We start from the raw sequence: 24727 nt of genomic DNA on the forward strand, positions 1-24727 counted from the left end.
AATGACAAATATTGAAAGCTACTTTTAATCTTATCCTAATAATTGTGAAGATCTCCTTCAAGTTGACAATTTCTATTTTCATATACTACATTATCATCAATAACTGTAAAGTTAGTAAAATTTATTAAACAACTTTGGAGATATTATCCAACTGTTCAAGATACTTTTCAATATTAACATATTCTCATAATATAAGCACAAGCAGATGTTTTTTTTAAAAAAAAAAAAAAAAAAAGAAAAAAAAAGCATAAAGTGTTAATGATACAACGTTGGTATCCTCTCTAGCCTAGCCTATGTATCATTCTACGTAAATTGGATCATTATTTCCATGATGTATTTTCTCTTCCTCTTCCTGTTGATTCTGGTCGCAAGCTGTTGAACTGGTTACTCAAGTAATAGTGTAAGTCTCTCTGGTTACTTTGGTCTGGTTTCTTTTCATTCTATCTCTTTTTCCTTATTATATTATATCTTCTTTCTATTATTTCGCTCTTTCCTTTTTTTTTCTTTCTTTCTTCTTTTTTCCCTCTTGTCCTTTAGGAGGGTTTTTATTCTTATAACACCTTTATAACTAACTCAAGTAATACAACACATTTCGTTGCTACTTCTTCTTTGTCAGAAAATTTAAAAAAATAAAAACAAAATTACACAGAAATAAAATAGAATTTAATCGTATTTTCTTCATGATGACAATCATCACTTTTAGGAAAGTGTGACTTACTTTAAGGTTTCACAATGTTCGAAAAAGTTTTTTTCTTTTTTTTTGCTGCGGTTTTTTTTTATTGCTGCGGTACATTTAAAAAGAATAATTGAATAAGAAAACTCTTTATACTTCTTTTACGCCATTTTTTTTTATATATACTATAACATATTATTATACCCTTTCTTTTAAATTAACTGGCTTAATTCTTATAGAAAAAAAAAAGTATTATTTAATTCATTTGCATTTTACTATATCATGACCCTAGATACCACTGCTACTTCCAACTTAAATACCCAAGCTCTTCATAATCTTCTATTTGAAGACTCTTCTTCTAGAGAGCTTGAAAATATGAAGACCAAAGAATTTGACTTTACGGATTTATGGAATAAGTTAGCTACTGGTGAGTGCAAAAATTAAAGTCTAACTTTATTAAAGCCTATACACTTATTAGTTTCCCATATTTAGTAAATAATATAAAAGGCAACTTGCCTACAACAACAGATAGTAGTCTTCAAGACACTTCTTTATCTGGCTTGTTTTTGGATGAATCTCCTATTATGGATACCCCTTTTTTAGACAATTCATGTATGAATACACCATTCACTCCAGCTTCACTCTTTACACCTAATTTAGATCAATTTCAAAATTCACCTTATATTCAACCTTCTACACACTGTGATTCTACTACAACTCATCTTTCTGACCCTACAAACGATGTACAAGTTGCCAACTACTTGAAAAACGATATTCCTTGGCAAAATCCTATCCATGTCTCTACTATCGACCTCTTCCCTCAGGTCTCCACTGACAATCAATTTTTGAATTCATTTAACGGCGACCCTAATCAATTATTGTTAAATACAAGTGATAACACTGTTGCTTCTTCATCTGAAGAATCGACTGATTTCCTTTTCCCTCCTCTTCCTTCTGATAATCAGCAAACGACGATTACGTCATTAAATGAACAACAAGAACAAGAACAACAAAATTCATTTAATTCTCAAGAATTTGACATTAATGCATTATTTGGCGATTGCTTTGATGATGTCTTTTTTGGTATAACACAACAAGATGAACAACAACAACAACAACAACAACAAAATAAGCACAAGACATCATCATCGATACCTAATAAAGTGATTAAACATACAAAAGAATCGTTCATTTCTATCAAAGATAATACTTTAGTGATAAAGAAGAAGAAAGTGGATCAAAATGAACGTCGATTCAAATGTCACATTTGTCAGGCAATGTTCAATAGACGTTACAACCTTGGAACTCATATTAAAACTCATGACAAAAATAGAAACAAAGAATTTACTTGTTCCATCTGTCAAAAGTCTTTTGATCGTAAACATGACATGACAAGACACGTTGCTACAGTTCACAAAGGTGAACGTGCATTTAGGTGCAAATATTGTACTTCCTCTTTTAGTCGAAAAGATGTCTTGGCAAGGCATTGTATGCAAAAACATAATGATGTACATTAATTTTTGACTTGTTAATAAATAAAAAAAAAAAAAAAAAAAGTTTTAAATGTTTATATTATACATGCGTCTATCATGCATATATAAAAAAAAATCAAAGTTTATTATAATTTAAACAAGAAGGAAGAGCATTTTTTTTTTAAAGTCGAAGGTTAGCAAGTTCTCTCATGATGGAAACTTCAGTTGCAACCTTTTGTTGCTGAGCAGGAGCTAATTCTTCACCCTTGGCTACTTTCTCTTTTAATTCTTTAATTTGTCTTAATTTCTTTTCTAGGTTACGAATTTTCTTTTGTTTGTCTTCTTCAGAAAGAGCTTGATGTTGAGCTTGATGTTGAGAAGAGGCTGTGTCCTTCTTTGTTCCATTTTTCTTTGTGGCACCTACAACTTTACGTTGAGTAGTAGAAGACCTACCTGAACCACTCAAAGCAGCCACTCGTTCAGAAAGTGATGTAGGGGTAGCATTACCTCTAAGATGAGGTGGTCTATAAGCACCTGCTGGTGATGGGCTAGCTTTAGCACCACTACCCTTTGTAGGTAACACCTTAATAACATTAGGAGGAGGAGAGATGGTACGCATAGGGTAGCGTGAAATAGGTTCAGGTCGGAAACCAATTTGGAAAAGTTCATCAATTGCTTCTTCATAAATTAAAGTACCAGAATGATGCCACAACTTGAAACCGTTATCAACACGAAGACGAGGAGTCAAGGTGGCAGTTAACAAATATCTACCACAGGGAGACCATTCACAATGGGAAGCATTAGGTGCAGCAAATGTGTTGACCTTCTTTAATGACTTTCTATCCCAAAGATCGATTGTACCGTTAAGATTACCAAAGCCTGCAATACAAATTGTACGACCTTGAGGATTGTATCTCACAAAGTTACGAGGATTGATACCAAAATCAAAAACTGCAGTTGCACGATGGTCAAATAAAGTTGCCTTAGCAGGCATAGAACCATAAACAACAATAAATTCTTTAGAATCAGGTGCCCAAGTAACGTCATGAACAGGCCCTTCTTTATCAAGAGGCACACGACAATCAAAATTACCAGCGACAGCAAGATAATATAAATTGCTTTCACCATAATATGATTTGTTTGACTTATCCACATCAGTCATAGTCAATACAAGTAAATTAGTACCCAAGTCATTCCAATATAATTGAACATTATCTGCCTTATAAAAAGTTTTGTTGGACAAAGCTGTCTTAAAGTTGGGAATACTATACATACGAACAATAGCAGGTGCACCCTATTATAAAAGATAAGAATTATGCCTATTTTTATGATTGTTATAGATGTTCAGCTTACATTCTTTTCTGGCACAAAGACAGCTACTGCTGGTGCCTTACCAGGACTTAAAGAAAATTGGGAGATACCTTCAAGCTTAAGTCTAGCCCAAACAGCTATATATATATTTTTTTTTAAAAAAAATGAATGGCATTAATTTCTTCACTCGCAACCAAAGAATATCAAATGTATCTGCGTGTATTTTTTTTTTTTTACCTTTGCCAGCATTTTTACTCTCCCAAAATTGAACCTCACCAGTGACCATACGTGCACAATATTTCTCATCATCAGTCCATTGGAAATTCCTGTCAAAATAAAATCAATATCAAGATGCATTTTTGTATATCCTTTTATATATTACCAATTGTTTTGAGATTTTTGGCAGAAAGCAGCAATTTCTTTACCCGTTTTAGTATCCCAGATAGTTAGATTATTATTACTAGCACCGTTTTCAAGTTTAGCTAGATTATTTATTAGTTTGGCATTCAAAAAATATGGATCTATAAACACTTACTAGGACGTTCCCAAGTAGCTAAATAGCTACCTTGAGGAGAAAGCCAAAAATCAACAACATTAGCTCTTTCGATCTCGCAGAGTTGTTTTAAAGTAGCTGCATCAAAAGCTTTTACACTATATAATCATCAATATTTTTCTAGGATGTGATCGATTTTATTTCTTTTTTAAATGTACCTTAGATTAGTTGCATAAGCATATACGTGACCATATCTACTATAATGGAATACACGACTTGTTGTTTGGGGTCTATATATATATATATACAGATGCATATGTATATTTATGTTAGATTTGTATAGATCTTCTCGACTTAATACTTGCATATAAATGTATACATTGCTTACTTTTCAAAATTATTGACAGCCTTAAATTCTGGATAACCATTCCAGATGGTCAAATCCTTTTGAGAACGAACTATATTTAAAATAAACAAATTAGATAAAGATCTAGTGGTATAAGCCTTTTAAACATACAAGAGAACTGTGTAATTGGTTTAGTGGACATTGAAAGAAACAGATGTGATTATAAAAGTTAAAAAAAAAAAAAAAAAAAAAAAAAAAAACGCCTTATATTTCTATATAAAAAAAAAAATGGCACGTTGTGACTTTCGACAGTAATTTATAAAATTTGTGAGAACTTTAAAAGACCTGTCATTTTTATAATAATTAATGATGTTTACTACACATGGATGGATATATTTTAGAATGGCTTTAAATGAGTATTTATTTGATAAAAGGAATGATATGATTAAATACACCTTAATAAGTCTGTCGTTACAGATAAGCTTCAAATCTATAATATCATATATATTAAACAGTTTTTTTAAAAGGTCTATCAGTTATTCGAAATTAAGGATTAAAGAAAATCACGTTAAATACATTCTAGTAGTTAGTTAGTTTACCCCCCTTTTTTAATAGTCTTATTTGATATAATAATATCCAATTGTGTAATGTATTAGTCAATATACAAATTCCTCGAAGATATCATCATGCCATGATCTAATGTTTATTTGAAGCACTATAATATATAGTGTCTGTATTGTTTATTATGTACTTTTAAAACACTCTTAAAATTTCCAAATAATACACTATTTTTGTGAGAGAATTAAATTTTATCCTAAATGTAAAAAAAAATATAGATGGTAATGTTTCTAATTAGGTAACAATATTGAAATAGCTTTTATACTATCATCTTTTGGAAGTAGGCAAGAGGAGTAAAGGCCATACTTATTACTCCAGAAAAAAAACGCTTTATTCGAATTGAATAATAGTCTGCTAGTATTTCAATCTTATATTACATTGTGAAAAGTATCAAGTATATACAAGCCTTTAAGCCTATTAAATAGCATCATGGTTAAACAGGATATGAACAGTTATCTATTATTACTATTCATATATAAATGACAAATGAATATTACCAAGATGTAGTAGGCTTATTTTTATTTTTTTTTATCTAAAAATATGTATCATTATCTTGAATATATTTAAAACCCGAACACTATATAGGCTGGGGGTAAACTGGGGAGAATAGATGGAGATAAATTTTTGTAAACGATAAGCCTCCGCTATTAATAAATGATAATCTCTTTATATATGTAAAAGAAGAAATAAGTCTAAAAAGCAGTCTTCTTTAGATCAAATGTCATTTATTTGTTTATAGTTTATTATTTTATAATCTGACATTGTTTTATAAAAATAGATGAATATTCATTTGTATATTTATCTTTGAATTAATTACTGGCATATCAACAAATTAGGAAAAATATAAAGGTTTTTTTTTTTGTCTTAAGGTACAAACCACCTCTATGCTGCACACGTAAAGATCCGTAAAAAGAGTCACAACTTTTTGGCTGTAAATTTTGGGGTCGTTTAACCGAATTCTCCTGGGTTTTCCAGCTTTGTTTTTTTTTTCTTTTCTTTCCTTTTTTTTTTCTTCTTTTGTTAGTGATTTGTTATATTTGAATTATAAATAATGTCTGCTGCCATTAGACGCCAAGTTATGAGAGGCCTTGTCTCTACTACACGTATTACAACTAAAAGAATGACTCCCGTCCTTATTAAGCACGTCTCAGCACGCGCTTTCACTTCAACAAGGTAAATTGTGGGGATGGTTATTTACCCCGAGATTAAATTGTGAATTCATTGTACATGGGTTATCATGTTATCTATCATTTGCTTATTATTATTATTATTTTTACATATTCTATAGTGCTCCTAGATTTATTGCCCTTCGTGCTTTGGGTAATCAAGTTTCCACTAAAGATATCAGACTTTATAGTTCTTCCTGTAAGTTTGCCTTAAAATAGAATTTTAGATGTCTTTCCCCCAGTTTTTTCTCCCCGAAAAAAAAATGTATGTATACATAATTTTAACAATTTATAATAGCTTTTCCTAGTCACAATGTTGTTGCTATGCCTGCCTTATCACCTACGTAAGTGTATATAGAAAACTTTAGTAGAGAAAAAAAATAATGTATAACTTATATTTAAAATTACAGTATGACCGCTGGTGGTATTGGTGTATGGCAAAAAAAGGTTGGTGATGAAATTCAACCTGGTGATGTTCTTGTAGAAATTGAAACTGATAAGGCTCAAATGGATTTTGAATGTCAAGATGAAGGTTATCTTGCAAAGATTTTAGTTGATACAGGTGCTAAGGATGTTGCTGTTGGTCAGGTAAATTTTATTTTATTTAATGTTTAAAATATATGTATACAAATATATACAAATATGAATTTGATCTAATTTTTTTTTTTTTAAAAAAAAAAAGCCTATCGCTATCTTTGTTGATGATGCTGAAAGTGTTACTGCTTTTGAAAACTTTACTCTTGCTGATATTCAAGGTAACGAACCTGCCGCCGCTACTTCTGAAAAACCTAAAGTAGAAAAAGTCGAAGCACCTGCTGCTTCAAATGATACTTCCAAGAATGAATCTACTCCTGTTGCTTCTCATAATGGTAAGGTATATACATATATATAAATGGGTGTAAAATGTTAATTTTTTTATTGGATAATATAGGTCGTGTTCTTGCTAGTCCTCTTGCTAGAGTAAGTATAAATAAGTAATATATGAAAGGATGAGTACTAATTTTATTATTATTATTATTAGAAACTTGCTGATGAACGTAGTATTGATATTTCTCAAGTTAAGGGATCTGGACCTCAAGGTATTATCTCTAAGGAAGATGTTGAAAATTATAAAGGTAATTTTATAATATTATATACATATATATGTTAACTGTATTTATTAATATATCGTGTTTGTTCGTTTATAGCCTCTGCTGCTTCTTCCAAGGTTGCTACATCTAGTGCCCCTGCACAAATTCCTACTGCCTATGCACCACAAAATGCTACTGGTGAAGCCTATAAAGATATTCCTACAACCAGTATGAGAAAGATCATTGCCGAACGTTTAACTGAATCTAAGCAACAAGTTCCTCACTATTATTTGACTGTTGAAATTAATATGGATAAGACCAACAAGTTACGTGAGGTTCTCAACAAGTCAGCTGAAGGCAAATATAAGCTTTCAGTGAATGACTTTGTTATCAAGGCCTCTGCTTTGGCTCTTAAGTCTGTTCCTGAAGTGAATGCTGCATGGCAAGGCGATTTTATTAGACAGTAAGTGCTTGAGATATTTTTAAATCTATTCTTATTTCATCTACTTGACTCATTCTTTGTAGATATAATACTGCTGATATTTGCGTCGCAGTTGCTACACCTTCTGGTTTAATTACACCTATTGTCACATCAGCTGAAAGCAAGGGATTATCCACCATTTCATCTCAAGTCAGAGATTTAGCTAAGCGTGCACGTGATGGTAAGCTAGCACCTCAAGAATATCAAGGAGGTACCTTCACTATTTCTAATTTGGGTATGTATGGTATCAATAACTTTACTGCCATCATCAATCCTCCTCAATCTTGTATTTTGGCTGTGGGCGGAGCACAACAAAAGGTTGTTCCTGATGAAACATCTGAAACTGGTTTCTCTGTTCGTAATGTTATGGAAGTTACCTTAAGTGCTGATCATCGTGTTGTTGATGGTGCTGTTGGTGCCACATGGTTGCAATCCTTTAAGAGCTTTATGGAAAACCCCCTCAAAATGTTGTTGTAAATAATAAGGAAGTGGACCTAAAATAAAATATAACTTATATACACTATATGATGTTGCTGTTTTTTGTTTATGTTTATGTACTGAAATAATAATAAACAGGAAAGAGAGGTTCTGATTTTAGACTTTTTTTTTAAAAAAAAAATGTATATAGTATTCAATAAGGCTCTAATATACTGAAGAGTCTATAGTATTTGCCCTATTTTGTAAAACCTTTCCCTCCATTTATGGAATCATAGCTGATAATAAACACTGTCCTCAGAGTCGATTGCCTAATATCGTCCAGGGAGTTATGTGAAAGAAAGAAAGAAAAAAAAAGGCTTATAATAAAAAGAGCAACATATCTTTACTAATCATCTTGTCTTAATTGTTATTATATAGAACAAGTCCTGGATATAAGTATTAAAATGATATAGTAAAGGGAGAGGCTATAAATGTATATAAAATAAGATACCAGATCATAAATTACTTGAGGTATCTTTTTATAATCAATTATATTGCCTCTACTAGAATTAATATTCCTAGTAATGCTTGTATTTTCTTTTTATTATTACTATCATTATTATTATCATTATTCATTTTCTTCTTACTCATCGAGAAGTTTCTTTCTTTCTTTCTTTTTTTATATATTCTTACTTCCTTTCTATTTTCATGATTTGATGGGCGATACAGTTGCTATATGTCCACTTGATTATTATTTAATCGCTCTATATATGTGTACAGTATTTCCACTCTTAATTGGTCACTTTCCCGAATCAAGTTGATCAGATAAAATACTGTTCTTTCTACAATTTGCAAGCTTAATAATGAGCTGTGAAAAAAAAAAAAGAATACATATACATTTATAATAATTACAGACTTTAGGAAGATGGTCAAAAGCGATGTTTATTTTGGGTCACAATTGGTCAAGGAACCTGACATCAACATGACTGAAGTGGGCCTCAAAAGAGAAAGAGAAACTGAGTACAACAAGGATCGACAGGTGTATTTCTTCTTCTTAAACTAGAAAGGTATGAATGAAACCCAAGGAAGCTGCCGTGTCTGCTAACGTCAACTATCATACTCCACAAAAAAAAAATATAGAAGCAACAGCAGAAAGAAACCTTGGACAGCTTCGTCTTTCATAAGAAAGCAGACCTTGTGTCAACTCGTCCTAAAAAGCAAGTTAGATGATCGTCACAAGGAGTATGTAAAGGATTATTTTTTTTTTATGAAAATTCAAAAGCAACCATCGTAGACACTGTTGAAAATTTGACAAAGAGCTTCTTAGGGCTTGAAATAAAAACGTCTAGAGTAGCAGAATTTATGAAAGACAAATTTTAAAGAGAGTCTCTCGTCAACTAATCGTAAGAAATAGTGCGGCTCAGTTTGAAAAGCGTGCTATCTGGGTAGAGTATCGAAACACTTTCAACAAAAGCTATATCGCACACTGTGATGAGGGGGGGGGAGAGCCATATCTTCTTTAGGTGTTGTAAGTGTGGCTATGAGGGAGCCTGGAAATGTAAAGAGAAGAAAAGTAGTTGGTGTAACTAAACGTAAAGCACCTGAGGACAAGTAATCCGTTCCCAAAGGAACTATAGGTTTTCATAATATGCAATACAATGGATAACTTCCCAGCCAGACATGAAGGGATTTCAAATTGTTATGGATAATACACCTATACATATCCTCTCGATTGTTGATCCATTGATTATCAAGCGAATAGATACTTCTGTTTATCTTCCTCCTTATTTACCAGAATTAAATCCTATTGAACAATTTTGGTCTGTTGTCAAGTCCAAGATAAAGCATCATGCCTTAAAAGAAACCGAAACTTTAACATGGATTATTGAGGGCTGTAAAGCTGTTCCCTTGTAGCATCTTCGGAACTTTATTCTATATTTTGTTAAGAGGTTTAAAGATTGCAAAAAAAAAAAAAAAAAAAAAAAAAAAAAAAAAAAAAAAAAACGGAAATAAAATAGGATTTAATCATATTAGCAATGTAATGCAATGCACCAATTTTATATTTTTTTTAAAAAAAGACAGACCATTTTTTTTTAATAGAAACTTTCCTAGGCTAAATCCGCCGGACCGGGCAAACTTCTTTCCATTATCGTCTTTTATTTTCTGGGGGTATTTTTGTGTGGAGAGGGTATTTATTGTTTTATTTTTACATTATTTTATCCCTTTTTCACTCTTTACTTTTTTTTCAGTTTAGATTTATTATAGAGCATTATACTAGTTAAATATGTCAGGAAAATCATTAACACACGAGCAACAGAAGGCAAGTGATAAAATTTTCATTCAAAGTGGTCTTAAAGGTGCAGCTATTGGTCTTGGGCTTGGTTTGGCTGCTACAGCTCTTACCATTCGTAAGTCCCCCGAATTTAGATCTCTAAGTAGACCTATACAGTCTATCATGGCTGCTTCAAGTAAAGTATATATATATATATATATATATATATATATATATATATTGTGAACTGAAATAGGACTAGGATTATTAACAAATATTCTATGATAGCTACGGCTGCAGGTTTCTTATTTGCTTCTGATAGAGCAGTTACAGAATATGAAAACCGTCAATTGGGTTATACGGATGAAATTATGATTGAACAGTTAAAGAAACGAGAACCTGAAGCAAACTTATCTAGTTTTGATAAATCATTACGTTATTTAAATGACAATCGTTGGTCTTTTATTGGTAAACTAGAATTAAAAAAAAAAGGAAGGGGAGGGGAGGGGAAAAAAAGAGGAAGGAAAATAATAGATAATATTTATGTAATAATGACAAAAAATAATAGGTCTCTCATGGGCTGTTTCTATGGCTGGTGCACTTGGTTATAGCTTTTCAAATAAATATCTTTCTACACAGCAAAAGGTTGTTCAAGCCCGTATGTATGCACAGGCTATTACAATTGCTGTTTTATTAGCGTCGGCTGGTCTTTCTGTTTATGTAGGTGATGATAAACCACACAAAGAAGAACCAGATGCTCAACTAAGAGCTGTGCTCAATTTACCGGAAACTGAACCTAAAATAGTCAAACAACAGTAATTTTTAGCAATTAGATGTATAAGAGGGAGGCTTTTTTTTTCTAACTTAAGCGTGCAATAATATTTGTAATTGTTTGTATAATTTAAAAGTATAAGATTTTATTATTATTTTAATGGAAAAAAATATTTCTTAATTGGAAGCCTTGTGTAGAATTTTTTTTTTCTTTCAGAAATAATCTTTGATTTTAGAATCTTGTCTATTATTACGTCCTGTTCATTGTTCAATAAAATTTTATTAATGATTATCCTTTATGTTTGAAAGTAAAACAATGAAGTGACTGTTGTCTATCATTTGCTAATCGCTTTTATTGTTTCTTCTGAATAATTTAATAAATATGGTTTTTTTTTTGGGGGGTTCATTTTTTGTAATAATAATAGAGCTATGATATTAAATTTTCTTCAAATATACATCCAACCATTTTTTTTTAAAAAAATTAGTAATGTGTAAACCGAATAATTAATTGGATATGTATTGTGATAGTTATTACGAGTAAACCTAAACCTCACAGTTAGGCACAAGACATTAAATATACCGAGATTTCTTGAACTAATAAAAAAATCTCTTCAGGATCAAAGATAAAAAAAAAAAAGGGCGAAAGAAAAATAAAAAAAAGGAGTAAAGCAACACTACAGCTATTGGGAGTGAGCAGGAGGAAACTAATTGAGAAGTCTATGCATAGATTGTATTAAAAATAAAAATAAAATATTTTGATAAAATATTTACCAACTACTGGACAACGGGCAAGCTGAGGAATAACATTGAAACATATATTTTGGTTAATGTATTGGAAGTTTAGTAAGCGGTTTCACGTATTTGAAGTTGATTGTAAGTCTGGAGACAGCAGATAAAATGCTGCTTTATTAAGGGTTATAAAATGCAATGCTTATTATATGATATTATCTTAACAACAATAAAAATGAAGATATTTATAATGATTTACAATAATTGACTCACAAACAAGTTCAGTATGAGGTTTTGAAGATTATAATAATAATAAAAAAATTCAAGCATCTTTGTGTAAAAAAAAAAAAAAAAAAAAAAAAAAAAAAAAAAAACTAGGTAAACTACGACTTTTAAATACTGCTGAATTTATAACACTTGGGTAATGTATAAAGCTGATCAAAGGACTTTTTTGAAGTTAAATTCCCGGATTTCAACGAAATAATTTCAGATATTTTGAGTACAATAAACTAAATACCTATCATTAACTTGGTTGTATATTTATTGAATACTCCATTAGTATAAAAGAATTAATTAATGATTTTAGCGCTTGAGTATCAGTATGAGGCTTATAAAGTATGAATCACATTCGTATAATAGAGTTTTTTTTTAACAGAATTTCTTGAGGAAAATGTCAAGTTGTACCTTGTAAAATTTAATCATACGAGGTAAGTAAAGCAAGCCTTAATAGATAATAGTGTATGCTTCATAACCTTTTGCTTACTAATAAGTTTTGAATTAAGCTTATACAATTCAGGATTTTTATTCAGCGCATTTGTCAATTATGCATTTGCAATTAATTTTTTTTCTTCTAGCAATATAGAGTTTAATACGGGAGTGATGATTACTTGCATAGTTATCAATAATTGTATGCTTAGTATTCCTACGGCAACTATTTTCTCGTTAACACTGTCAAAGTAATGACAAGGTCATTATAATTTACCTTAAAAATTCCTTTAGATCATTCAGATTAGTATTGAAATACGCATAAGTTAGGTAAATGATTCTTATAGACATTTTTCATACTTGAGTATATCTTTTACGAAATGTATATTCCTCATATAAAATATTATTTTCACAGCCTTTACTTTTTCTGAGTATCACTATTGCATTGATGCAAAGACGAAATAATATTTTTTGTTGACACTCAAAGTACGAGAAGTAATTAGTTTACTAGAGTTGCTAAACTATGAAATATATACACTATTTACTCCTAATCTTTTTCAAAGAACATCAATCATTTCCTGTATATTTTTGAATCCAACGTTATCTTTGACAGTTATGAATAAATTGATTGTCTAATAATATCCCTTATTACTACGTATCCTTTTTCTTTCCATATCTTTAGACTTGATTTATATTAAGCCAGTTGATTAGCCATAGTATTAATTGATCCAAATTTATAAGACATTTAGTATTTTTCCTGCTTTATAAAGGATAAAAAATACATCTAACAGGAATATCGGCCAAATATTGAAAAATATCTGTTTATACCTAAAATATTACTATACTAATGACTCTTGAAATAGCATACAATATAATCAGTGTAATTATACAAGCATAAGTCTTAAATCATTTATCATTAATTACTTTATTCTTTATAAACAAGAGTCTTCTTATCAGAATTTATTTATCAGAGAAAATATTTAATTCATTTAAAAGGAATTATACAAGGATATCTTTGTACTATATAATTTGAAGAATGCTGAAAGAGGTCTTCAAAGGATAATAAAGTAGGAATTAACTATGATATGGAAAGTCTATTCTATTTTATGCATTTTAATTTTTATTACCAACTTGGAAACTTTGATGGCTTATGATAACTACTACTTTTTTTAGAATTAAATTTTAAACACCTCTTAAAATAAGAAGTCTATAACTGTATGCAGTCACTACTCATTTCGTCATCTTTTTTAAGTATTTTGTTGTGTGCGCGTGTTGATGAAAAAAAGTGTACTCAAAAAAAAGTCTTTTTTTTTTTTTTTTTTTTTTTGTTTTTCACATTACATAAATTATAACCATGTTTTGTGCTAGTAAGTTTATTTTATTTACTTTAAAAATGATAAATATTAACATAATTTCATTACTTGTATAGTTTCTGGTGAGGCACCTGAACAACCAGTTGTGTCTTTAAAATCGGGACATGTGTTTGAAAAGAGATTGATCGAAAAATATATTTCTGAAAATGGCAAAGATCCCATTAATAATGAAGAAATGACAGTTGACGATTTACTCGAAATTAAGTCAAGTAAGATATAATTCTACGTGTTTATTTTTTATTGTAACAATTTCCATGCTTACTTTTTTTTTTTTTTTTTTTTTTTTTTTTTTTTTTTTTTTTTTTAAAAAAAGCTCCTGAAACTGTCAAGCCTCGTCCCCCTAAGTTATCATCTGTTCCATCAATTTTATCTGCTCTCCAGGATGAATGGGACAGTGTTATGCTTGAATCTTTCACCCTTAAGCAGCAATACCAACAAGTACGTCAAGAATTATCTCATGCATTGTATCAAAATGATGCAGCTACAAGAGTCATTGCTCGCTTAAAGAAAGAACGCGATGCTGCTAGAGAGTAAATTTGATCAATAGAATTAGAAATTTAACTTCTAACATCTGTTTTTTTTTCTTTATTAGAGCACTTGCTAATGTTCAAGCTCATTTAGGTACTGCTGCAGCTACACCTGCTGCTGCTGCTGAAGAATCTATGGATGTTGATGCTAATGGTTTACCTGAAGAAGTAATTGAAAAAATGACCAAGACCAGTGAGGAGTAAGTAAACAGAATACATATTAAATGAATACTAAGTTTTTTTTTATATATCTATTGTTAGACTTTCTCAAAATCGTCGTTCAAAGAAGAAGCCTCCTGTTGAATTTGCTTCAATTGATTCTGTTAAAACATACACACAAACATCTACAATTCCTTCTCTTCATTCATCTCGTTCACCTGGTATTACAGCAATGGATGTTAGTCAAAATGGCAACTTTATTTTGACAGGTGGTAATGATAAACATGTTCAAATATATAATAAGGCAGAGGATAAAGTGGTTGCTAATCTTGCTGGTCATACCAAGAAGGTAACTGCCGTCAAATTCAGAGGCTTAGAAGAAGAAAATGATATCTGTTTAAGTGCTGGTGCTGATAAGCATGTTCGTCTTTGGATCCCTGATGAAAAGAAAGGATATAAGCTTGGTCATAACATTAATGCTCATAAGAGTGATGTTACTGGCCTTGATGTACACCCTACACGAGATTATTTTGTTAGTGCAGGTTTAGATAACAAATGGAATTTTTATGATTTCGAAACTGCCAAACCTATTGTCGAAGTGTATAATACTGAAGGAGAAACAAGCTATACCTCTGTTTCCTTCCATCCTGATGGTATGATCCTTGGTCTTGGTACATCAGATGCTGCTGTTCAAATTTGGGATATTAAGTCTCAAAAGGTAGCTGCTACTTTTGGTGAGCTTACTGGCAAGGTGAATGCAATTGCCTTCTCAGAAAACGGTTATATTTTGGCTACTGCTTCAGAGGATAACCTCGTTAAACTTTGGGATCTCCGTAAATTAGCAAATACAAAGACATTCACTTTGGATGAAGGTTGTAAAATCAATTCTCTTGCCTTTGATAACTATGGACAATACCTTGCTATTGGTGGTACTGATATTCGTGTTTTGAAGGCTAAAGATGGTTCAGATATTGTAACCTTTAATGAAAATACATCTGAAATTACTGGTTTGCATTGGTCACCTCTTGCACAAGGTTTAATGAGCTCAAGTTTAGATCGTACTATTCGTTTCTATAGTGCTGCAAATTAATAATAATAATAATATATATGGATGTATGTATGTATTCATCATTTAGTAGTACTTTTCTTTTTGATTTTTTTCTATCATCATATATAATATTATATAAGCATATTTATACTATGATATGTTTGTATATACATGATTGATTTTTTTTTATTGCTATTATGAATGCAACTGTATATTTATAAATAAATATGAACAAATAATAGCAGACATATATGAGGGGAGAAGAAGAGGTCTTTTTTTTTTCTTTTCTTTTAAAAGCAATAGAAGCAGTAATTACCAATCTTATTTTTTTTTAAGAGATAACAGAATCTTTTAACTTCTCTAATGTATCAGTGGATGGCGTATGTTCTGTTGTATATCGTTCATATCCACTTTCCCTACTTCCTCGACTTGATGATGGGTGACGATTATTCCACAATTGATGATTGGATGTACCACTACCACGTTTACGATAAGAATTACTATTTCTAGAATAGTTGGACGAATGGCTATATTTATTATAATCATGGTTCTTTGCAAACGTATTCCAATCATGTGTTGCATGTTGTCGTGCCTCAGCAGAATAATGCCAGGATAAGGTTGGTAAATACTTGGATCGAGTTTGTTTACTTGTTCCTGTATGCGGACAGGTTACCATAAATTGTTTAGAAGCAGTGTAAGGCTGTTGTGGCATAAGATAGATACCCACTATACATTGTTCAGGTTGTACGTCTATATTTACAACTAATTATATCAGTGAAATGGATTTTTTTTGTATGCTTAGTTTACCTTTATCATGATAATCTCTTTTTGAAGAAAGCGTAGGATATTGATAAACTAAGTTAGGGAAATTAGGATTATAAGAAGGTCGAATATTAGATTTCTGCAAGTCGTTTTGCTGAGATGGCGTTGATAGTAAGTTATTAGTCTCTATAATACTTGTATTATTATTATCCTTTATTCCTTCTATATCTTTTTGTTCTTCATTTGTGGCTATTGTATTTGTATCTTCTGGTTCATCTAATTCAAACATGAAACTTACATTATGTGGCTTTTTGGTAACTAATTGCTTCTCAATAAAATCAGGAAAAATAGGCGACGAAGATTCTTTAAGGAGTTTAAGTAATCTAGCTTTCTTTGATTGCATTGCATCTTCTTTTGTTTCAACAATTTCCAATTTTTTCTCTTCTTCTTCTTCTTCTTCTTCTGCTGCTGCTGCTGGTTGTTGTTGTTCGTGCTTTAAAATTTCCAGCACAACTATAGGTTTGCTAGCTAGTTGATTGCTTTCGCCTGTTGACTCCGTTTGACGCCAATGATCTGCATTGCTTCTTCCTACAGAAAAAGATGATTGACGACCCCTTCCACGACCACCACGGCCTGTAGAGGTAGTATCTCTAACTCTACCACGACCACGGCCTCTTTGTTCGTTATTGTTACGTATCCATCCATTGCGATCAGGAGCTCGACCATGCAAGATATGATCAGGAATGACCCCCCACTCTTCATTTTGGGTAAAGTCCAATACTTCCACTGCTGCTTCTTCCTTCTTTGTTTGCTCTTCTTCCTGCTCAATTTGCTTTCGGAAGGCAGATGCAGCAACCGCATTCTTTTCGGCAGTCACTTTTTGTAAACGGGTAGCAAATGAATTCCAATCATTAGATGTAATAGTGCTACTAACTGAGTTTTTATCTGTTTTAACTTTGGATACGTACTCTTCCCAATTCTTTTCATCCTCTGTCATATTTTTATCATATAAATTGGTGGTCGTGTCTTTCTCGTCATTTGCATCTTCAGTATTATTTTTTTTGGTATCCTTTTCTTGATTATCTAAATTCTTTTTATTGCTATCTTGAGAAATAATAGGTGAAGTGCTCATTTTCTTTTCAGGCACTGGTCCCTTTTTAGCAGCAACTAAATTCCAAGGTTTACTAACATCAGGGAGTTGGGGGGATAATACATTATTAGATGGTTTATTATCTTCTTTTGGTATATCTTCTTTTGGTGATTCCTCTTTCGATACTTCTTGTCTCAATTTCTCCTCGTTCGGTGCGTCTTTTTCCTTTTGTGATTTTTCTTTTGCTTGTTGTTCAGCTAATGCTGCCGCCTTTTGTCGTGCACGTTCAGCCGCAGCTTTATATTCAGCCTCCTGCTCATCTCTACGTTTTTTAGCTCGTTCAGCAGCCGTCAACATGACTGTCTTTTGCGCTACCGTGATTTCTTCGGAGTTTGTAGTAGTAGACGAAATAGATGGTTGTGGAATAATCTGAAGCGCATTCTGTTCATCACGGTCTGATATGAAAGTTTGATCTGATAAACGTCTAGGTCGTTGAAGTAAAGTAGTCGGATAAAGTTCTGATCGCTTATCATAACTTGTTCTTCTATCTGTACTATTTCTTCTTGGCCAACTAGGATACGGCTGTCGTTGACCATCTGTAGAACTATGACGTTTATAATCAAAATTACCATCATTATGAGTATATCGATTGTTTATATATCCATGATCCTCTGAACGACGATAAGTTGGTTTGTAATTTTCATTATGATAATGCTTTTGTGGTGGATAACTTCTATCGTAATCCTCTGTAAATCTTTCTGAAGGTGAAACAGGTCGTTCAGTTGATGTTGTCACTGGATCAGGATCCGTTTCTACCTGAACCTTAGTTCCGTCATCAAATTCGATAACATCTACGTTAAAATCATCTAAATCTTCACTCACCATCTTTTATATATACATACGTTAATTGTCATATGTACATAAAGTTAACATTTATTTTTACCTCATCCCAAGAAGTATGGTTTGGATCAGAAGCAACATACTTTAAATATTCTTTATCGTCCTATATACAAATAATGATTAATTAAATATATATATATATATATATACACTCCATGTATTTAAACTGCATACATTTAATGATAGTTTATCTATAATAATAGGATGTAAGTATTTAAATGCATATACCCAAATGTGTGTGTGTGTGTGTGAATATCTATATTTATACATATTTAAAAAAGAAAATCAAACTTACTTTTTCCAGAAGCAGCCTCAGCAGCGGTTGGAAATTCATTTGAAGATGTTTGTGTTGTAGTTTGTGTTGTAGGAACTGCCCAAACACGACTAGTGGAAGAAGAAGGTTGAGGAATTAACACAGGTGATGATGTATGATCTGTCGATTTTTTTACGCTTATTTCTGGTTTAGAAGAATCTACATGGATTGAAGAAGGATGTTGTTCAGGAGAAATAGCTTGCTTAGATTCAGGTGTGATTGAAGGAGAATTAGATGTTGAACCCCAACCATGTGAAGGAGCAGATGAAGCAGTGTTAGAGATGTCAGTACCTGCTGCATGCTCTCTTCTTAAACTTGGTAAATTAATTGGACGGGGTGCTGAGATCTTACTTGAGAGTAGTCTTTGACGAGCTGGTAAAGAACGATTAACTAAATACACATATACATATACATATTTATTGAGCATAACATGTCATGTTTCTTTTTTTTTTTTTTCTTTCAGTAAGACTAACCTCCCATATTAGTGCTTGAATTATTTAATAAGGGACTCTTTGGAGTTCCGGGGTATTTTTTAATTATATTCGCATTGGAAGTAGTTGGAGATGTAAATCTACCAGTAATAGTTGGCGTCGTTTCCCTTGATGACATTGTATAGGAACAAATGTTTCCTTAATCTAACGCGTAAATTGTTAATTAGATTAAAAATCCAGAAAAAAAAAAAAAAAAAAAAAAAAAAAGACAAAAGAAAAAAGCACAAAATTCTTATTGGGTAATTTTATATGGATATTTTTATTCTATTGCCACACAGAAAGAAAATGAATCTTGTAAAAAAAAAAAATATGTGTATTTGAGCAATACAAACCACTAGTGATCTCATGCGCTTAAGAATTTAAGTTTAATAAAATTTAAAAATTAATTGATATTGTCCCTTAGAATCAATTGATGGCATACAGATTGTGTATACAAATGCCATAAGCTTTTTATTAAGTTAAATCGTACTACAGATGATAAATATATGCTATGTTCAATTATTTAGCCTATTTTTTTTTTTTTTTTTTTTTTTTTTTTTTTTTTTTTACCTATTCCTATAAATCATTCATTTATCAATTCTATCAAATAAGGATTTAGTAAAATATAAATTCTTTTGAGGCTCTTAGAAGATGATTCTGTTTATTTTAAACTGATTTGTATAATATAAATCTACATCATTTATGAAGATAGTAGAGTTTGTGTGAGTTAATATAATATTTGATTATTGACAATATGTTAAAGCTTTATGATTTACCCGAGACTTATATTTTTTTACATCTGTAGAGATGAAAAGGTTTACTCTCATAAAGGAAGAATAGTTTATTACAAAAATAAAATTATTTAAAAAAATTTAAAGAAACGAGAATAAACATTATAAAAAGGCCATTGAATAGTTTGAAAATTGCCAGAAAAGGATACAAGAAAGAAGAAAAAAAAAGATAAAGAGTTGTATTGAATTTAGTATTCGACACTATACTAGTTTATGGAATGAAAGACAGAGTGTATGTCATAAATTGACTTTAAGAAAAAATATACATTTTATTTTTAATTATAGAATGTATTTGATAAACTAATTAAATCCGTTTTCTTATTCCACCTAAAGCTACACTATTAGGTATTGAGAGACTTTGAAGAAAACTATATAATGATAAGCAAGCCATGATATAATAAATTAAGTGTCGATCAAAAGGGAAATGATTTCCATCCTTTAGAGAATATGACCAAAGTGAACCACCAAACGTAGGCCCTACATATATTTTTTTTTAAAAAAAAAAGTGTTTACTTCGATAGAAATGAATTGTATGCATATATAATACTATACCGAGAGCTCGAACAAGTGATATGCAAGATTGGCATAAGCTATATTAACGGAAGTGATGAATATAATGCATAGATATGTAGTTATTAAATTTATTTATTACCCGTTTACAATCCCAAGTACTTCAGGTTCTGCGGATAAACTTGTCTAATCGTTCTGTTAGTATATATGCATATATTGAATGACATTTACGTACCATTATACCAAGTCCTGTGAATGAAAAGCAGTTGCCAAGAAATCGAAACAGCAACAATGTTATGTAAGCGAAATTAAATATCCAATTTTGCCCATCATCACTAGTTAATTCTTTTAGAGTACTCAACTCTGGAAAGAGTAAATAAAGTGGAATAAAAAAAAGGAATGCTGTCTGACAAAGTACTAACGTGGAAAATCTTTTTGTTAATTTCGGATAAATTACAAACTGAATAATAAGTTGTATGATTCCGAAGCATGACAATACTTTTGCATATTCAGCAGATGTGAAGCCTAATCCACCTGCATAAGTGGGTGCTGTAAAATAAAGAGGTAAGACTTCATCAAATATCATTGCATGGAAGGAGAATATGCTACAAATAAATAAATATGATAGGTCACACGTAAACCGAGGGTATATATTGTAAATATATAAAAAAAAACTATAATATGTCATGCCTTTATATACATATATATACTTACGAGTAAGAAAGGATGACAATAAATGAAACACTTGATATATCATTTATAGATGCTATCTTAGGTGAACTCAACACTGCTACTTTATTTGAATATTCTGTCGTATCATTTCTTAAAAGTGATGTACACTCATTTACTTGTTGTTTATCATTTTCTGTGTTCAATGTATTATTTGCTATAACATTGGGATTAGATTCTTTTAAATAAAAGTAAGCAATAATAAACCCGATGGTAGTTCCACATGAAGATATAAAGCATGGTAAGGAATATGGATACTCCTTTAGAAACTGATTATTACCGAATATAGTTGGAAAGTGCTCAGCTGGCTTACAGAAATAGCCGCCTATAACAAGGACAATATTAATAATATGCTTTTTTTTTGCGCCTTTATTTCTGAAATTACCTAATGCAGGACCTATTATATATTAAAAATTATGCATTCAATATGTATCTTGTTACTTATATATATACATGTATATGCGTGTGTATATGTTTCATTCACTTACCAGCTGTAATTTGTGTTCCAAGATATATACCAAATATAGAGATTAGTTATATGCACATATAACCAGTAATTCATTTTTTTTTTTTTGATTTACCAATCATGCCTGCACCCCAACAAAATCCGAAAAGTGAAAATGCCTTGGCTTTATTTGTGTTATCTGTGATCTCACTAACTACACTTCTAGCGACACCTGCATTACCATTCATAACACCACATAAAGCGCGTGCACTAATAGCCCACCAAAGGTTTTTACTTACACCAAACAAGCATACTGATATTGCATTTCCAATTAATCCGGTCAATAATACTGGCCTTCTTCCATATTTATCTGATATTTTACCCCACATAAGAGCAGTACAAAATTGAGCTAAAAAGAATATAGAAGCTATCATAGATTTAGATATAAATATATGAAACATTTATAATCTTATAAATAACAAATATCATGATAATCTTACTGATCCATCCTGCATAATGACCAATCTCTTTTTCATCGTCTGATAGATGAAAGTCTTTAATCTAGAAGGAAGAAAAAAAGGCCAAACCAATAAATATATAGGAACCAATATACATATATTTAATTTATATAATACCATAAAATAAATAAACGGGAACAAAATAGTAGATGTAAGGGGCTCACTAAAGAGTATGATGGAAATGACAAGTATTTGTGATAAGGGTAAAGGTGTTACCGTCTCTTCTTGATGGTTTTCGTAGTTAATAGGCATCTCTTCTCTAAAAGAATTATATTGAGATGATGCTATATCAGACATGGTAGAACTTTTTCTTCCTATTTCATAATAATTATCAATCTTTAACAGTGACTTATCCTTTGCTGGAGTCAAATTTCCATTAGTATGAAAAGAACGAATTGATTGGTTTGTATAATCCATTATACTATGATTATCAGTTTCTTCCATTCTACTATATAAATAGCTTGATATACTATCTGTATAGCTTCTAGATAATGTATCTTGTTGTTGATTCATGATATAGATATTTAGGAAAAGAAAAAAAAATTATCTAAAAAAAAAAATATACAAATATTTAAATAAAGAAAAAGATAGGGGGTAATTTCGAGATCTTCATTTTACTGTATTCCATAATCAAATAAAGTCACGTACAACATGTATTTGTAAACAATTGTATTCACATTGACTTAAATGTGTATATATCTACTATTCAGTCGTTCCACTGCCAATTCAAGGATTTTGCGAAAAAAAAAAATCACGGGCTACAAACAGTCATTGAAATTTTTCTCAGAAAGTCCCTCAGTTTTTATTTTAAAGCTCAATTCGTGGATTGTGAGTAACTGATTTCACAGTTTTATTAAAAAATTGTTATGTTAAATAGGAAGATGGCTTAAACAATTTATAAACTGATTCTTTGAGTGTTTTATTATGTTATCGAGATGCTGGATGGACACTTCGTTTGCAGCACTAACAATTCAACTCTCCAATGATTCGGTTACTTGTAACCTCTTCTCAAAATTTTATTTTGTAAACAGAGCGGGGCGATTATTCATGGCGAGATAAAAGCCTTGCATATCGTTCATATCATCCATATTATCCAAAATGTCGAGGAGTTCGCTAATAAACTTAAAAATTATTGTGAGTATTCTGAGCATCAAAACCTTCTTAAAGGAACCATTGCTGACTAATATATAAAGCACAATAATGATACAACAGCAGCATATCAATAAGAGAACATAATACTATAGTTTTAGTCTTATACGTTTAATCACATAGCGCAAGAGTGTAATAAAAAAAAAATACATGAACGAAAGAGTTTTTATTTTAGCTTAAAAAAAAATATACATATTTATAATCTGTTATTTAAATATGCATCCTTCAAAGATAAAGGGCTTTTAAATTTGCTGAAAAGTTCTTCTTTCAATCCTGAATTATAACAAGCTGACCAATTCATTTTTCCTTGCATTTTGCTTCTAAATCTCCTTACAAAAAACAAGTCAGCGCTCTCAATGGTTTCAATTGGAGTCACAGTAGTGTCTTGTTCCTTTTCGAAAAAAAGCTTTTGACGCTTCTCTGTGAACTCCACTCCATTTTTGGCGTATGCTCTTATTTTTCTTATTGAGCTTTCTGAATTTTCTTGTGCACATTTCATAATTTTTTCGAATTGCTTATTTGTCTTTTCAAGAACATCATTTGCCAAATCAATCAAACTATTTTCGATCGTGGTATATTGCAGAAAAGAGCGGTAGGCAATTTTGTAAATCTTTCTAAGTTCCTCATCCTCATTCTCATCCAAAGCCATGATGCTTTTTTGTTGACTGCATAAGAAATAGCTTAATGCTACAATAGGTGTCATACTGGATTGGTCAATTATAGAGGATGAGATAGAATCCAAGGAGTAAATATGAATAGAATTTGCCCAGAATTGCTTGTGTGCTGTGTAATAGGGGCAACTCTCTTCTATTATGAGATCATTAAGGAGCGATCTACTTGAGAATCCCTTAACGGCAAAGACGATGACTTTTGGGAACATCTTATATGTATCATGAACACTCAAACAATATCAATTTATTCTTTTCATAAACGAAATATCAATTGTTTGTTGTATTTCAACAATTATTGGAAAAGCAGTTTCTGTTGGTTTGTTTGTTTTAGGAATGTAAAGAATATCTGATTTTCGTCCGTCAGAAAATTCGTTTGAAGTAACACAGTATAAAGAACTGTTAACATGACCATCTAATGTAAAAGAATTTATAAATTTCTAAAATTCTATCAATCAGTGTTGAACTACAAACATACCAGTAGCTGCATTAATAACAATATTTATAATTTCTTCTTCCTTGAAAAGCAATTTACTTGACAGATCATTCCTTGAGAGTCTTGGTAGAGTTATAGTAAAAATTTCATCAACGGTAGAATTTGTTTCTAAATAATATTATGAGTTCCATGATGCTTGTTTTAAGTACAAAGATAAGGAAAGAGAAAAAAGAAAAGACAAGTCTGTGAAAACTTCGTATAGTTTTACTAAAAAGAATAATACAAAAACTGTACAAAAGAAAAAATAATACAAAA

At 31.0% G+C, this 24727-nt stretch overlaps 8 protein-coding genes across 8 annotated transcripts; 4 read left to right on the forward strand and 4 right to left on the reverse strand.

The window, feature by feature from the left end:
• Nucleotides 1-822: 822 nt before the first annotated feature.
• BX663DRAFT_506677 (uncharacterized protein) lies at nucleotides 823-2220 on the forward strand. The gene has a single exon (XM_051527225.1). It carries the CDS (start codon nucleotides 1258-1260, stop codon nucleotides 2188-2190), a length of 933 nt encoding a protein of 310 aa, XP_051383484.1. The 5' UTR covers nucleotides 823-1257; the 3' UTR covers nucleotides 2191-2220.
• Nucleotides 2221-2326: 106 nt separating this feature from the next.
• Nucleotides 2327-4265, reverse strand: BX663DRAFT_433211 (eukaryotic translation initiation factor eIF2A-domain-containing protein; the record flags this gene model as incomplete). The annotated part of the gene is made up of 6 exons (XM_051522979.1): nucleotides 2327-3439; nucleotides 3499-3593; nucleotides 3694-3782; nucleotides 3839-3938; nucleotides 3992-4107; nucleotides 4168-4265. The coding sequence occupies 6 exons, from the start codon at nucleotides 4263-4265 to the stop codon at nucleotides 2327-2329; spliced, it is 1611 nt and encodes a 536-aa protein (XP_051383485.1).
• Nucleotides 4266-5889: 1624 nt separating this feature from the next.
• BX663DRAFT_506682 (pyruvate dehydrogenase complex dihydrolipoamide acetyltransferase) lies at nucleotides 5890-8354 on the forward strand. Its single transcript, XM_051527226.1, has 9 exons — nucleotides 5890-6086; nucleotides 6202-6278; nucleotides 6378-6423; nucleotides 6490-6667; nucleotides 6762-6948; nucleotides 7011-7039; nucleotides 7101-7194; nucleotides 7267-7612; nucleotides 7675-8354. The coding sequence occupies exons 1-9, from the start codon at nucleotides 5965-5967 to the stop codon at nucleotides 8105-8107; spliced, it is 1512 nt and encodes a 503-aa protein (XP_051383486.1). The 5' UTR covers nucleotides 5890-5964; the 3' UTR covers nucleotides 8108-8354.
• Nucleotides 8355-10269: 1915 nt separating this feature from the next.
• Nucleotides 10270-11389, forward strand: BX663DRAFT_542445 (uncharacterized protein). The gene is made up of 3 exons (XM_051530816.1): nucleotides 10270-10515; nucleotides 10608-10787; nucleotides 10888-11389. The coding sequence occupies exons 1-3, from the start codon at nucleotides 10332-10334 to the stop codon at nucleotides 11136-11138; spliced, it is 615 nt and encodes a 204-aa protein (XP_051383487.1). The 5' UTR covers nucleotides 10270-10331; the 3' UTR covers nucleotides 11139-11389.
• A 2468-nt stretch (nucleotides 11390-13857) lies between these two features.
• On the forward strand, nucleotides 13858-15872 carry BX663DRAFT_453029 (WD40-repeat-containing domain protein). Its single transcript, XM_051523797.1, has 5 exons — nucleotides 13858-13891; nucleotides 13954-14106; nucleotides 14211-14427; nucleotides 14490-14624; nucleotides 14686-15872. The coding sequence occupies exons 1-5, from the start codon at nucleotides 13879-13881 to the stop codon at nucleotides 15671-15673; spliced, it is 1506 nt and encodes a 501-aa protein (XP_051383488.1). The 5' UTR covers nucleotides 13858-13878; the 3' UTR covers nucleotides 15674-15872.
• Nucleotides 15873-16864: 992 nt separating this feature from the next.
• Nucleotides 16865-19380, reverse strand: BX663DRAFT_32256 (uncharacterized protein). Its single transcript, XM_051522100.1, has 7 exons — nucleotides 19170-19380; nucleotides 18679-19068; nucleotides 18558-18574; nucleotides 18427-18486; nucleotides 18366-18368; nucleotides 17362-18305; nucleotides 16865-17269 (listed from the first exon to the last, which is right to left on the reverse strand). Exons 1-7 carry the CDS (start codon nucleotides 19303-19305, stop codon nucleotides 17218-17220), a joined length of 1602 nt encoding a protein of 533 aa, XP_051383489.1. The 5' UTR covers nucleotides 19306-19380; the 3' UTR covers nucleotides 16865-17217.
• An 821-nt stretch (nucleotides 19381-20201) lies between these two features.
• On the reverse strand, nucleotides 20202-22719 carry BX663DRAFT_506697 (major facilitator superfamily domain-containing protein). Its single transcript, XM_051527227.1, has 8 exons — nucleotides 22277-22719; nucleotides 22142-22202; nucleotides 21778-22068; nucleotides 21748-21750; nucleotides 21582-21593; nucleotides 21182-21521; nucleotides 20703-21072; nucleotides 20202-20653 (listed from the first exon to the last, which is right to left on the reverse strand). Exons 1-8 carry the CDS (start codon nucleotides 22670-22672, stop codon nucleotides 20606-20608), a joined length of 1521 nt encoding a protein of 506 aa, XP_051383490.1. The 5' UTR covers nucleotides 22673-22719; the 3' UTR covers nucleotides 20202-20605.
• Nucleotides 22720-23175: 456 nt separating this feature from the next.
• On the reverse strand, nucleotides 23176-24188 carry BX663DRAFT_485653 (uncharacterized protein; the record flags this gene model as incomplete). Its single annotated transcript, XM_051524627.1, has 2 exons — nucleotides 23176-23397; nucleotides 23643-24188. The coding sequence occupies 2 exons, from the start codon at nucleotides 24186-24188 to the stop codon at nucleotides 23176-23178; spliced, it is 768 nt and encodes a 255-aa protein (XP_051383491.1).
• Nucleotides 24189-24727: the final 539 nt, after the last annotated feature.

The sequence above is a fragment of the Cokeromyces recurvatus genome (assembly GCF_025118155.1).
Source record: "Cokeromyces recurvatus strain NRRL 2243 chromosome Unknown BX663scaffold_10, whole genome shotgun sequence".
Taxonomy (NCBI): Eukaryota; Fungi; Mucoromycota; class Mucoromycetes; order Mucorales; family Mucoraceae; genus Cokeromyces; species Cokeromyces recurvatus.

What these genes read in the sequence shown, in the direction of transcription:
- BX663DRAFT_506677 (XM_051527225.1), top strand. Translation starts at nt 1,258, where the DNA reads ATGGATACCCCTTTTTTAGACAATTCATGTATGAATACACCATTCACT.
- BX663DRAFT_506682 (XM_051527226.1), top strand. Translation starts at nt 5,965, where the DNA reads ATGTCTGCTGCCATTAGACGCCAAGTTATGAGAGGCCTTGTCTCTACT. An exon ending in ATGCCTGCCTTATCACCTAC is followed by an intron (nt 6,424 to 6,489) that starts GTAAGTGTATAT and finishes TTAAAATTACAG; the next exon opens with TATGACCGCTGGTGGTATTG. An exon ending in TTGCTAGTCCTCTTGCTAGA is followed by an intron (nt 7,040 to 7,100) that starts GTAAGTATAAAT and finishes TATTATTATTAG; the next exon opens with AAACTTGCTGATGAACGTAG.
- BX663DRAFT_542445 (XM_051530816.1), top strand. Translation starts at nt 10,332, where the DNA reads ATGTCAGGAAAATCATTAACACACGAGCAACAGAAGGCAAGTGATAAA. An exon ending in GTCTATCATGGCTGCTTCAA is followed by an intron (nt 10,516 to 10,607) that starts GTAAAGTATATA and finishes ATTCTATGATAG; the next exon opens with CTACGGCTGCAGGTTTCTTA. An exon ending in CAATCGTTGGTCTTTTATTG is followed by an intron (nt 10,788 to 10,887) that starts GTAAACTAGAAT and finishes AAAAAATAATAG; the next exon opens with GTCTCTCATGGGCTGTTTCT.
- BX663DRAFT_453029 (XM_051523797.1), top strand. An exon ending in GAACGCGATGCTGCTAGAGA is followed by an intron (nt 14,428 to 14,489) that starts GTAAATTTGATC and finishes TTTCTTTATTAG; the next exon opens with AGCACTTGCTAATGTTCAAG. An exon ending in ATGACCAAGACCAGTGAGGA is followed by an intron (nt 14,625 to 14,685) that starts GTAAGTAAACAG and finishes ATCTATTGTTAG; the next exon opens with ACTTTCTCAAAATCGTCGTT.
- BX663DRAFT_32256 (XM_051522100.1), bottom strand. Translation starts at nt 19,305, where the DNA reads ATGTCATCAAGGGAAACGACGCCAACTATTACTGGTAGATTTACATCT. An exon ending in TTCAAGCACTAATATGGGAG is followed by an intron (nt 19,069 to 19,169) that starts GTTAGTCTTACT and finishes GTTCTTTACCAG; the next exon opens with CTCGTCAAAGACTACTCTCA. An exon ending in GATGAAAAGAATTGGGAAGA is followed by an intron (nt 17,270 to 17,361) that starts GTACGTATCCAA and finishes GTTTACAAAAAG; the next exon opens with TGACTGCCGAAAAGAATGCG.
- BX663DRAFT_506697 (XM_051527227.1), bottom strand. Translation starts at nt 22,672, where the DNA reads ATGAATCAACAACAAGATACATTATCTAGAAGCTATACAGATAGTATA. An exon ending in ATTGTCATCCTTTCTTACTC is followed by an intron (nt 21,073 to 21,181) that starts GTAAGTATATAT and finishes ATTTATTTGTAG; the next exon opens with CATATTCTCCTTCCATGCAA. An exon ending in TCACAGGACTTGGTATAATG is followed by an intron (nt 20,654 to 20,702) that starts GTACGTAAATGT and finishes CAGAACGATTAG; the next exon opens with ACAAGTTTATCCGCAGAACC.